Here is a 12,643-nt window from a genome sequence, read left to right on the forward strand (position 1 = left end):
AGGTGGGCATGATAAAGAAGCGAGTAAAGAAGTCTGCTCAGACTCCCTTGTCTCCTTTTTTTGAGGACCATGAGGTTGAAGAAGAAGAACCAGTGATTTCTCTTGGTTTGGGAAACAAGAGATCCGTGGGAGGGCAAAAGCTCCCGAAGAATGTCCCTGCTGCCCCCATGGACAATGTCTCATTCCATAAAGAAGATGGTGTTCTCAAATGAAGGTATGTGTATCATCGAGCCATTTTTCCTGAAAAGGAATTGTCTGCTGAGGCGCTCAAGATTGATGCCATCATGGAGCTCCTTCACGACGCCGAGATGCTCAGGACTGTCACAAGCATTGGGGTTTTCTATCCGGCTCTGGTGAAGGAATTTATTGTCAATCTCTCCCCATCATTTGATACTCCAGACGACGCAGAGTTCAAGAAGGTTTTCGTCAGAGGACATTGTTTTGAGATCTCTCCTGATGTTATCAACAAGTACCTTGGTCGAGGGAAGATCATCACTGCCGATAGGGTCCCACCCCTGGACATCATTGCTCAAGAAATCACTGGTGACGAAACCAAGGTCTGGCCTTCCAAGGGGACTTTGCCTTCTGCCGAGCTCACTACCAAATACTCCATCCTCTATCGCATTGGCATCGCCAATTGGGCTCCCTCTTCTCATGGGTCGAGTATCACGGCAGATCTGGCCCGTCTCATCTTCCAGATAGGTACCCGCTCTTCGTTTGATTTTGGTGATTTTGTGTTTGATCACTTGGCAAAGCATGCTAAGTCTTTTGCAGTGAAGCTTCCCATTGGCTTCCCCTCTCTCATCTCTGGGATTCTGCTTGATCAAAACAAGAACATCTTGAGAAGTTCAGATGTGGTGGGTAAACGACCAGGTGCTCTCATCTTCAGTCCCAAATTGTTTGAAGGGAAACATGCTCGAGATCTTGTCAGACCTTCTGTCGAGACATCTGACATCTCAGGAAGCAAACTTAGTTTGAGGACAATGACAGAGGAAGTTCAGAGAACTGTGTTGAGAGAACTTCGTGAGGAGATTGAGACTCTTAAAAGGACCATCGAGACTCTCTCCAACAGGAAGGCCAAGTGCGAAGCTCTTGTCAAAGATCTTACTGCTCCTAGCTCAGCTACCTCTTCTCAGCCTGGCCAAGCCACTGTGTCTAATGTTTCTGATGATGCTGAAGAATCTGAGAATGCTGACAAGACGGAAGACGATGAAGAAGACCTTGGGAGTGACCAGGATGTCGTTGGTAACGTTGGTGATTCGGTTTAATTCTCTTTAAAAAAAAAAAGAACTGGTCTGTATTTTTCAAGTTTTTCAGACTTCTTTTGCTTGTGCTACAGTTTTTTTATGTGTTTCAGACTGAGACTTTCTCGTACTTTTGTTGGTTAATGATATGCTATTGTTCTAGTTCTCATTCCTTTGCAGTCTGTTGTTTCTCCCTCTGTGTTGGTCGATCCTTGCCTTTGGTATTATTTTGAGGCAATAACGGGGAGAGGCGTCATGAGGTCATTTATATTGACTCTCTTCACTGGTCATGACGCTTGTATGAGAACTGGTCCTAGAAGTGCTTGCCTAAAAAATAGCCAAAGGGGGAGATTGTTGATACGTTATTTGTTGGCTTTATTTTTTAGTGCAAGTTGTGTGGAAAGATGTCGGTCATCATGTTTCTACTTCTGGTATGACATCTTTCCTCCTGTGTGCAGACTCTTTTTCAGGCAAGTTTCTAGTTTTGACAGATTGCTTCACTGGTGACTTATTGCTAAGATATTGCCTCGCTGCTGTCTTCATTACAAGATATCTGCCTCGCTGGTGTCTTCATTGCAAGATATCTCTCGCTGGTGTCTTCATTGCACGATATTCACCTGGCTGGAGACTTTACTATGTGATATTCGCGTGAGGCCGGGTAAGGAAACCCGAGATACCTTCCAAGATTGTACCGCTGCTATAAAAGCCACGCACTTCCCTTAGCAGCTTCGACGCTTTTGATAAAACACTCAGAGCTCTTAGACGTGCAAGACCGGCGAACTGGGAGGCTGTGTGTTTTTGCTGATAGCGGTGTATTCTCTCAAACACTATTCCTCAAAGATTGAGTGTCTGTGAGAGTTGGGTTTTGTGTTCTCATGATTGAAGGTTCACGTACAGCTAAAGACTAAAGGTCATCCGAGCCAGGAGGTTGCTCGAAGGGTGGAATTGAGACGAAGCTCAAATTCAGGGGGAGTCTCTGACTAGGTGATCACTGGTGGTAATAGTCTCTAGGTTTCTATTGATTTGTTGAATTGTAATCAGATAGAAACCTTGTGTGTACTATTGACTACAAGATAGTGAAAACCTTTCCACTGGCAGCGTGTCCCCAGACATAGGTGTGTTTCACCGAACTGGGTAACCATATCGTGTGTACTTTGTTTTCTGCACTGTTTTGTTGTTTATCCATAATTTGTGTTCAAGCAAGTTGTCGGACACATTGTCAACACATTGTGTGCGACATCTTGTCTTTGCGACTAATCAGAATTTCAAGTTCAATGCCACAATGATCAGTCTGGAATTTATGTTGGACATTTAGTTTAAGATGATGGTAGCATGCTCTGTGAGGGATACCAGGGAAGACCGACACCGTGTATGATGCTAACATGTCGATAGAATATGAACGTCAAATCTTTTACGTCTTCACTTATAACTTTATCAAAAACCAAATCCACAAAGCATGACACTCGTTGTCTACGACCCCGAATGCAAGTGGATATAACTGCGAATTCGCATCCATAACAATTGCGCAAAGCAACTGTCCACCATATATTGTCTTAAAAAATGAACCGTCGAATGATATGACCGATCGACATGACTTGAACCCTCTACGATACGCCCCAATAGAAAAGAACGCGTACTTGAATTTGTCAGTATCTTTCACATACTCAATCAAAGTCCCAACATTCTTTTGCTCCAACATGTATAGTCAAGATGACAACTTCTGATAAGAATCTTCTGGCATACCCCTTACATACAAAATAGCTTTCTCCCTGGTTCTCCAAGCCTTCAAGTACGATATGCCAAGACCCCATCTTGTCTTGACTTCCTCTCTAACGTTATGCGCCGAATACTCAGCCATAGAGCTAATAGTATACTTATCTTTAAAGACGTGCCTAATATACACTCCAAAACGAAGCAATTTGCAACCAAACAACCACAAAACTAACCAATGCAAAGTAAAATTGTCCAAACAATTCGCAGCTATGTGATTCACCCAACAGAGAGACTTAGAAAGCTCGAAATTTCGTGATTTCCCTGTAAAACATACCTCTGATTTCCCTGAACATGTTGTTCAAATTTCGAAGCTGCAAGCTCAATTTCACTGTTGTTGGTCGGAGCTGTTGCGAAAGTAAATTCACAATTCATCTCTTCACTCGACAGAAAACATTAAAATACTCAAAATATCAATCCAACCGTTCAGAATGAGCGAATATGTGTCACAAATATTCTATGAAAATTTCATGTCAATCGAACGGTGAACGACTGTGAAAAATCGATTTTAGGGTTCTAATAACATGTTGAATTCCATCTTAAAATCAACTGGTGTCAAGTGGAGATGTCCAACTAATATATAAACATATGTTCATTTACACACATAATTAATGTGAGACTTTCTCACTTCAATAGCTTTTGAGCCGACGAGACTTTCATCATCTTCGTCATTGTGTCGTCAAACATAAGAGCATTATCAGTGACGTCCATGATCGAAGAGAGATTAAAAAGATGAAGAAAATATTTTTTAATATTTATTTTAATTTTAAAAGTTGGTTTTAAATGGAGAGATAAAACTAAGAGGATGAAAAATTAGAGCTTTATTATGTGACCCTTGAACATAATCTGTAATGTATAAAATAGAGAGAAGATTAAATAGGAAAAATAAATTAAAACAAAGGGTACAATAAATATTTCACATATTATACTTTTGTATTGTTTATGCTTTTTGTAAAAAAATTGTAGACTACTAGTATTTTCGTTAAAATCTCAAAACCAAACCGAGTAACTAATTAATTAATAGGGCTACAATCGAAAATGAATCTTGAAAAATCATTGCTAAAAAATCACTTAATTCATTTGGCTATTTGCTAAAAAATCTTGAAAAATTGATCACTGTAATGCATAATTGACAAGTTTTAAGTGACTTAATTATTCAAGAAATTGTTGCAACTACTCATTTTTTCAATTCTTTTTAAGTTTTTAATCAAAATTTTATTTTAATAAGACTCGCAGTAAGTTAATTAACTAAAAAAGTAAATTAAATTTAGTACTCTTTAATTAAGTAATTACTGCAGAAGTAGTGAACTATAATTTTTTTAATAAAATGAAACTTGGACTACTTTTTAAAAGAAGAGCGGCCTATTGAGTTACTGATCTAATTACCTTTAAATTATTTATAAATAATAATTATGCAGCTATATTATTATTCATATAGCGACACTATAATCTAAAATAATCTATTCGTTAAAAAATGGGTTGCGCAACAGTATACCCAAATAAAAATAAATTTGTGATTGCAAATTATTGCAATATATTATCTAATATATTATTTTCGGTAGCTATAACTTCAAGTTAAGAAAAAAATTACTTGAAACTGAAGATGCTCGTAAATTTACAGCGAACAAATATATTTCTCAAGACTTAAAGCTTTAAGTATATAAAAATAAACATAAAGTTGTGGCTAAAAAATATCTATAGAATTTTCAAATGGTGAACTTACACGTTATTTAGTGACACAAAAATGGTTTTGAGTTATAAGTGTTGTAAATAAAGTCTCCGGCGTAGGACAAGTTTGTAATACAGTGTATAATTTTATCGATTACTCCATCAAAATGCCTCAACAACTTTCACCTTCCATAATTAACAAATGAAAGTTAACAATTATTACCAATATAAAAGCATAGCATCAAATAATGCAATATATGTTGCTTTTGATCGGATCATATTGCTAACCTAAGTCGTAATAAACAAACATTTTCCTATAGCTACTGAAATTTGAAGATCAAATTACGAAACAAATCACCGAGGCAGTATGATTCACAAACTGAATTAATCATAAGGAAACATATAATATTTCAAGAAGAGAGAGCACAAATTGAAGCCTAATAGTCCCATGAAAGGTCATATTCCATGGAGTCAAGGTCATGACACACAACATCAGACAGCAGTGCAGACTCCAGAAACCCGAGATCAAGATCGAAAGTCGATGCCGGCGCCGCGTTCTTCTCAATAAGATTAGCAGTGCCGTTGTCGCTTTGATCAACGATCTTGTTGTTGATCTGATCGTGATCGTGATCATGCTCATTAATGTCATCCCCTTCCAATAATGCCCTTGAATTTTGGGGATCATAACCCGAACCCCACATGGCACCGAGATCATGATCCGCGAAACAAGACAGGCTTTGAATGTCGAAAGAGGAGGACGAGGAAGAAGAAACATTATTCTCGAGCGGTAGGGTTAATTGGAAAGGCGGGTTGGTCATCATGAGCCCTCGGCGGTCTGGATCGGACGGCGGAAACAACAAGTCGTTGTCGTTTGTTGAGGTTATGATGGCGTGGGACGAACCAGCGCTGATGGAGAAAGCGGGGGCGGGCTCTTGGTCGCTGCGGTTGTCGTGCGACACCACGAACGTGGTCGGATAGTTCTTGGCGTTGTTGCGGCTTGAAGAAGCCGATGATGACGCCGAGATCAGATTGTGGGTTTGTGGGTCCAAGCCTTGTGACATTAGCTTCTTTTTTATGCACGAGTTCCAGAAATTCTTCACCTCATTGTCTGTTCTTCCCGGCAAGTGCTTCGCTATCTGAGCCCATCTGTTACGTTTTGGGACAGTTAATTAAAGAATCAAGCAGAGTGATTCCGTGATGATAATATTATTCCATTTGGCCATTTTCATAAACCTGTCGTTTTCAATATATACTCTCTCTCTCTCTCTCTATTCAATTTCAAATCTTTGATTTGATTTTGTGATTTACAACGCGGAGTCCACATTGGTCCGTACGAAAAAAGTGTCCGTACGGACAAAAAGAAGAAGAAGAAAAGAAGTTTAGAATCTGGTGTATGTTTCAGATTTGTTCCTCTTTGAGTAGTAAGTAATAAAGCACATAGCTAACAGAAAAAACCTAGATATGTTCTAGCTAGTGTATGATTGATATTACTCAAAATCACATACACACATGGATATGGATTGTTTTTCGTCTAATGAATAAAAGGACTATATATATCTCTAATATTGTTTGTTACCTGTTTCCTAATATTCTGTGGACATCAATGATGAGTTGTTCTTCTTCTTGTGTGAAAGAGCCCTTTTTTAGGTCTGGTCTCAAGTAGTTTATCCATCTTAATCTGCAACTTTTTCCACACCTTTGTAATCCTGCTAGTAACCCCAAATCACAAACTGTATATATGTGTGTGTGTGTGTGTGTGTGTATATATATATATACATAGAGAGAGAGAGAGAGAACCTAAAATACCTGCAAGCTTAGGGACAGAGCTCCAACTTCCATGGCCATGAGTGGTGATGTGTGTAGAGAGTCTTTCATCTTCTTCAGGTGACCACAGACCTCTTTTGACCTTCTGCTTACTGCAACATCGGTGACCCATACTCATATACACACAATATATATGTATATATAATATATCCTCTAAAAAAGCCTATATATTGGTCTCACTCACACCTCTAAGGTTTAAGCTCAAACACAGCCCAACTAAGGACACTCTAACCCATAAGTCTCAATAACATATTTCAACATATAAAATAATGTGTGATTTCCGTACTTGCGGCCCTTACCCCACATAAAATATAGGGTGGTTTTTCCACTACAATCTATTAATAGACGTGTATTCAGAATATATATAGTCATGGGGACTAATAGAACTAGTGTCAAGAAAGATTCTAACATAGGGGAAAAACAGTACATGACTTTTGAGGATTGTATTCACCACCACGTTATGCTTCCTACTTTCATTTAAGAATTTTTTTAACTGGTTTGATCACATACAATTTAAGTTTTCAGTATGAGAAGAAAATATGCATATATCATGGAACAATATATTTTTAACTTACGAACATATAATTCTATTCTTTTTTAATTAAGAATATAACTCTATGTTAAATGAAATAAAACTACACGCCCGTTATTTAATTTATTACGTTAACATGTTAAATCATCAATGAAAAGTCATGTTATCCAAAATCGTCAATGTCTTACAATTATTTAAAAACTATTAAGAAAAGCTCACAACATTCAATATAAAATCAAAACACTCAAGTTATAAATATGAATATAATTGGTTATTTTGTTAAAATGTTTGTACTACACAACTAATTTGGTATATTTTTCTTTTATAATTATAATAAAAACATAATATAATTTTTTATTAAATGAAACTGATTGATATTGTCTAATTACTACCTTCAATTGGAATGATATATAGCTCAGTTAGTTGTTAAATATTAAAAAAATAATGCCTAACGCTAATTAACATGGTATATATGTCTCATATGCATGGACTAAATCCAGTTTAAAAAAAAAAATTAGTGTTATATATTTGATGATTATTCTAATTGTCCCCACAAAATAAAAAAAAAACCCCTACGATTCACAAAAAAAAATGGAGATTATAATTGACATCGATGAGTTTTCATGTTCGAAATCGCTGCATAACAACTTCATTATCAAACTTATCGAATATATTTTAATACAACAACATGTAATATAATCTCTTAGGGATATTTAAAAAAAAAAAAAAAAACCTGTAAGCCAAGGGGCTATAATATTGCTTGAATATATAATGAGAATTTAGTTATACCACTTAGGGATAATCATTTAAAATAAGAAAAAATTAATTTAGCGAAGCTTTAGACCCTTAGATTAAGATTTAAGCCTAACTATTTAATAGTTAATAAAATAGCTCAAACTAAGAAAATATTATAGTTATATCCATATTATAAGAGAACTTAGACATGAATTAGCTATATTTCTAATATTTCAATAATTGGAATATAATTTTAATTAGGCTATTTGAAAAACTTACTTCATTAAAATTGATATACGATATTCATTATTTTTTATAAACATTATTTAAGAAAATTAACCTACTAATAAAATGATGGTATGACTGCGAGGGATATGATATGGGAATTATATAAATAGAAATAAATTACATATATACATTTATTGCTGATGAGCCGTTTAAAAGATAATGTATAAATTGTTTTAAAGCAAAAAAATAAATAAACAAATAAAAATTACGCAAATAAAAGTAGCAGTGGTACCGGAACTATGAGTCTATATGCAAATATGAATTATAACATTTACGTTTATCTTAAGTACGACTCTATACTCTTCCTGACTCCTGCATAATTGCAAAGTACGTTTTGTCTCAGTCAACATATAGAATTGAACTCCAATTAGTGCAAAAGTTTACTTCAATTTACACTGTGGTATAACGATGCGTACAAAGGGGAAATACTAATAATTAAATCTATAGGGTATATTATGAGGTAGTACTTCTGATCCTCTCCTCATCGTAATTAAGACAACATCTTCAAGTTCAAAATGTATTCAGAGAGAAAATAAGCAGCTCATATACACATGGTGTAGTTTGTAGGTCTGGAATTCAAAGAACTATATTCCCTGCCTCAAAAAGGGGGAAATAAAAAAGATGAGCAATTTCTATTATATACCATGGTTAATTAACTAAGTTATCCTTTCAGCTTTTTTTCGACTGACTTTAACGTGGTAAGTCTGGACATACTAAATATTATTTTAAACGAAGAGACTTGCACGGTGAATAATCAATCTTTTATTAATGTTTTTGTGATTAAGAAAAATGTTTATTCTACATGTAAATGTTCCTCTTTCTTGATTCAGGATTATATTTTTATTATATAATTACTGTTTTCCCCACTGATATCAAAAGTAAGATATTAATAATAATTTTTTTTTTTCAGTAAAGATATCAATAATAATCATGTGGTCATGTTAATGTTACTATTTCTAAACGTCCTTTTTTTTGGTACATGGGCTAACTTATAATAATCTAGCTCTCTATAGAGAGCATCAAATAAAAAAATAAGATTAAGTACGACCATTCAGCTTTATTATAATTTCTAAGCTATTTATTATATACACCCTAATACCAAATCAAACCGTAGCCATAGCATTCTGTTACCCCATCAAGCAGCAACTAGGTTTTATTTGGTACCAGTTTCTCCTAAACGTCTCGGAAAAGCTTAATATTATAGGCTAATTAAAGATACATTAACTAATTACCTCACTGACGCTTCCACAATGTAAAATGTATTTTATAAAATTACAGTCTTAAAAAAATGGAAGAATGTTTCAACATAGACCTAATTTCTTTGGTAAATTAACGAGCAAATACCCTTTTGGAAATGATGAGCTGGAGTATTGAATAACTTGAGGAGTACTCATTATCAACTTTGACTTTGGGAGACTACATTGTCCAATTGAGTGTGTTTTGTTAGCTTTCTTTCAATTGACAAAACATATGCTCAAATCCATGATGATCATTGATTGCTTTTATGGAAAGTTTTGCGTGTAGTTCATATGTTTTACCCGGACGAAGGAAGGTATTCGCATACATATTATATACTATGCACAATTTAAGAAACACTATAAACTTTGCAATTCAAAGCATAGATCTCAATTTATATATATATATATATATATATATATATATATATATATATATATATATATATATATAAACTTGGCAATTTAAATCATAGAGATCTCAAGCACATTGTTACTAGCTAGTACCTAATTGGCCTATATATAAATGAGCAATTAGTATTCTTTCTCCGAAATCTATTAATTATATGATTTTGTAGAGAAAAAAGTTGTTTGCCACCTTCAAAAGACACCCCGTTTAGATAAGTGATAAATATTAAAACTTATAATCAATGTTCTCCTTGAGGAAATCCATTTAAGATGCCACGTCTGATTAAACAATATGAGCATTAATATGTAGAAAGAAAAAAAAAATTTAAATATTTGACATTGTCGCTGTAGAATTCTTTCACTTCACCTACGCGGAATTAGACTTAACAACAATGTCTTAGACTTCAAGAAATTGACCAAAATAGTTTTAACTCTTTAGAACTTTAAACAAACTAAATCAAAGAAGAAGAAAAGAAGAAGACACAAAAGAATTTTTATCATGGTTCGGTCGTTAACGAGACCTAATCCAGTTGTGGCTTCACTAGTTGGTGATGACTCAAAACTCCAAGAACAGGTACATAATACAACTCTCAATCAATCTCATACTCTCGTATGATTTGCACTCAGTGTTCTTGACCTTATAACCCGGTTCAAGAATCACTTCTCTCAGTCTTTGACTCGTGTTTCTCTTGATTAAAATCATCATGTATTTCAGTAAGTAAACCCTTCCCAAGTCTGAATATTTATACAAGAGTACTCACAAAACTAAGCTACATGACTTTTACTTTATAAACCAGCCAACAAGTCATTTATATCCTCCTAATAAACCAGTCTTAAACACATAGATTGTTATAGCCCTTATGTAACTTCCCGCGCACGACATCTTCTACTATCTGAGTTTAATGTAATATTTCACAAAATCTACGTCAACGTTAAAACTACATCACTAACTAGTTCATTTGCCACTCAGTATTGCTTCAGCAGAGAGATCAGTTCCAAGAACTGATCAGATGTTTCACTTGGAATTGGTTTGGTGAACATGTCTAGATGGTTATCTTCAGTACCTCCACTTAGTCATTGATGATTACATCTCTAACAAAGAGCCTACGCACATCAATGTGCTTTGAACGCTCATGACTAACGATGTTTTGACATATGAAATGGCCCTTTACTGCCACAAAAAAACTTTCTTTGCTCTTCATACCTAAGCTCTGCAATAACACCTTTAAGCCATATTGCCTTTTCACTGCCCCTATCAGAACCTTGTACTCAGCATCAGTTGTTGAAAGAGAAAATACATATTGCAAGTTTGCTTTCCAACTGATGGAAGTCTGATACATAGTAAACACATAGCACGTTTGAGATTTCCTTGTATCTATGCTCCCATCATAATCTGAGTCAACAACACATGTAATGGCACATACTACTCTGTGGCTCGACCGTAGCATAAGCCCTTCTCAGTACTCCCCTTAGCATACCTTAGAATCCACTTGACACATATCCAATGCTCTTTACCTGGATTAACCATGAACCTACTTACCAAGCTCAATGCATGAGCCAGGTCTGGCCTAGTACAAATGATAGCATGCATCAAACCAGCTACCAAACTTGAGTATGGCACATTCCTCATATAGTTCAACTATTCTTCTGTCTCTAGTTTCTGATTTGCAGCGAGTCTAAAATGACTAGCCAAGGGAATTAGCACATATTAATTGTTGACATGCCAAATCTATCTTACAACTAGATTAGATAGTCTGTTTGATTTTAGAATAAAGACCTCTTCCTTATGTCCCTTCTGAACTCCATACCCAATATCTTTCTTACAGGACTAAGATTTTTCATTTCAAACATATTTCTCAACTGAGTCTTTAGATCTTCAATTGACTTTCTATCTTCACAATCAATAAACATATCATCCTCATATAGTAGCAAGTAGATCATAGACCTTCCACTTACTTTCTTGTTGTAGATGCACCAAACTTAATACACCATTGCCTTAGAGATTGTTTAAGGCCATTGTGAGATTTCATCTTAAATGTGATCTATTTGTAGGAATGGAGAAGATTCTCATGCATGTGGAGGAGGATCCAAGTGGAGTCGAGCGGTGGATCTAACTGGGCGAGGCGAACGCGACCGCGTCCATCGTTCAGCCTATGGATCAGGATGAAATAGGTCGGCGCGGTGTTCAAGGAGGAGGTGCGCCGTGCCTCATGATCAACCTAGATGATGGTGTTGTCAATGGTGCCCACAAGAAGAGTAGTAGTGTCTATTTATGTATATTTGATGTAATATAGTCTCACGAAGACTCTTGCTTGTAATTGCTTAATTATTAATAAAAGTCGAAACGTTCATTGATTCTACCTAGTCTGTTTGAAGCTTTATGATAAAACCTTAGTCTTTAGTCCATAAACAAACTTAACAACTTATGAAGAGACAAATGTAGATTTGCATGAACAAACTCTTCGTAGTTTGCTTAAAACGTTATATTCGCAATCTAAGGGTCAAAGGACTATTGACCTCAGCACGATTGTTAGGAGAATCTATGATGTCTAGTTATGGGGCATTGACAGTTGGAGGCTCTATAGTTCTTCTAGGTATCTTCTGAAGGTACTGAATTGACCAGTGCACTTCTAGAGACAAGATAAGAAGAAACCATTTAACCTCTTATGTATGGAAGTCACTACGTATGAATTGCATCATGCTTACCTCAATCATGAAATGAGACATGTCATTTCATAGCTTACGTATTCTCATTTGAGAAAGTCAGAGTTCGGACTCACTATGTGATTCTGAACAGGGCCTATTGGTGAAATACTAAGTTGTGAGAATGTCATGAGTAACTTTGTGAAGTTCTCATAGATATGGAATTCATGTACAAGATTGCTGAAATGCAATGTATATCACCTCATGCTTTGTTCCTTGGAATGTAAATAAATGAA

General features: G+C 35.5%; 2 protein-coding genes across 2 annotated transcripts; one reads left to right on the forward strand and one right to left on the reverse strand.

The window, feature by feature from the left end:
- The first annotated feature begins 284 nt into the window (after window positions 1–284).
- LOC149378633 (uncharacterized) lies at window positions 285–1,268 on the forward strand. Its single transcript, XM_089602806.1, has one exon. The coding sequence runs from the start codon at window positions 285–287 to the stop codon at window positions 1,266–1,268; it is 984 nt and encodes a 327-aa protein (XP_089458932.1).
- A 3,606-nt stretch (window positions 1,269–4,874) lies between these two features.
- MYB67 (myb domain protein 67) lies at window positions 4,875–6,735 on the reverse strand. The gene is made up of 3 exons (XM_089602801.1): window positions 6,489–6,735; window positions 6,259–6,388; window positions 4,875–5,828 (listed from the first exon to the last, which is right to left on the reverse strand). Exons 1-3 carry the CDS (start codon window positions 6,622–6,624, stop codon window positions 5,120–5,122), a joined length of 975 nt encoding a protein of 324 aa, XP_089458927.1. The 5' UTR covers window positions 6,625–6,735; the 3' UTR covers window positions 4,875–5,119.
- Window positions 6,736–12,643: the final 5,908 nt, after the last annotated feature.

This window comes from Urtica dioica, chromosome 12 (genome assembly GCF_054948205.1).
Source record: "Urtica dioica subsp. dioica isolate 48M chromosome 12, U.dioica_male_clone48M_v1_H2, whole genome shotgun sequence".
Taxonomy (NCBI): Eukaryota; Viridiplantae; Streptophyta; class Magnoliopsida; order Rosales; family Urticaceae; genus Urtica; species Urtica dioica.

Excerpts from the sequence above, each read along its gene's own strand:
- LOC149378633 (XM_089602806.1), top strand. The coding sequence starts at position 285 with ATGGAGCTCCTTCACGACGCCGAGATGCTCAGGACTGTCACAAGCATT.
- MYB67 (XM_089602801.1), bottom strand. The coding sequence starts at position 6,624 with ATGAGTATGGGTCACCGATGTTGCAGTAAGCAGAAGGTCAAAAGAGGT. Across the intron at positions 6,389-6,488 it reads CTCTGTCCCTAAGCTTGCAG|GATTACAAAGGTGTGGAAAA; the intron begins GTATTTTAGGTT and ends GGTTACTAGCAG. Across the intron at positions 5,829-6,258 it reads CACAGAATATTAGGAAACAG|ATGGGCTCAGATAGCGAAGC; the intron begins GTAACAAACAAT and ends AAAACGTAACAG.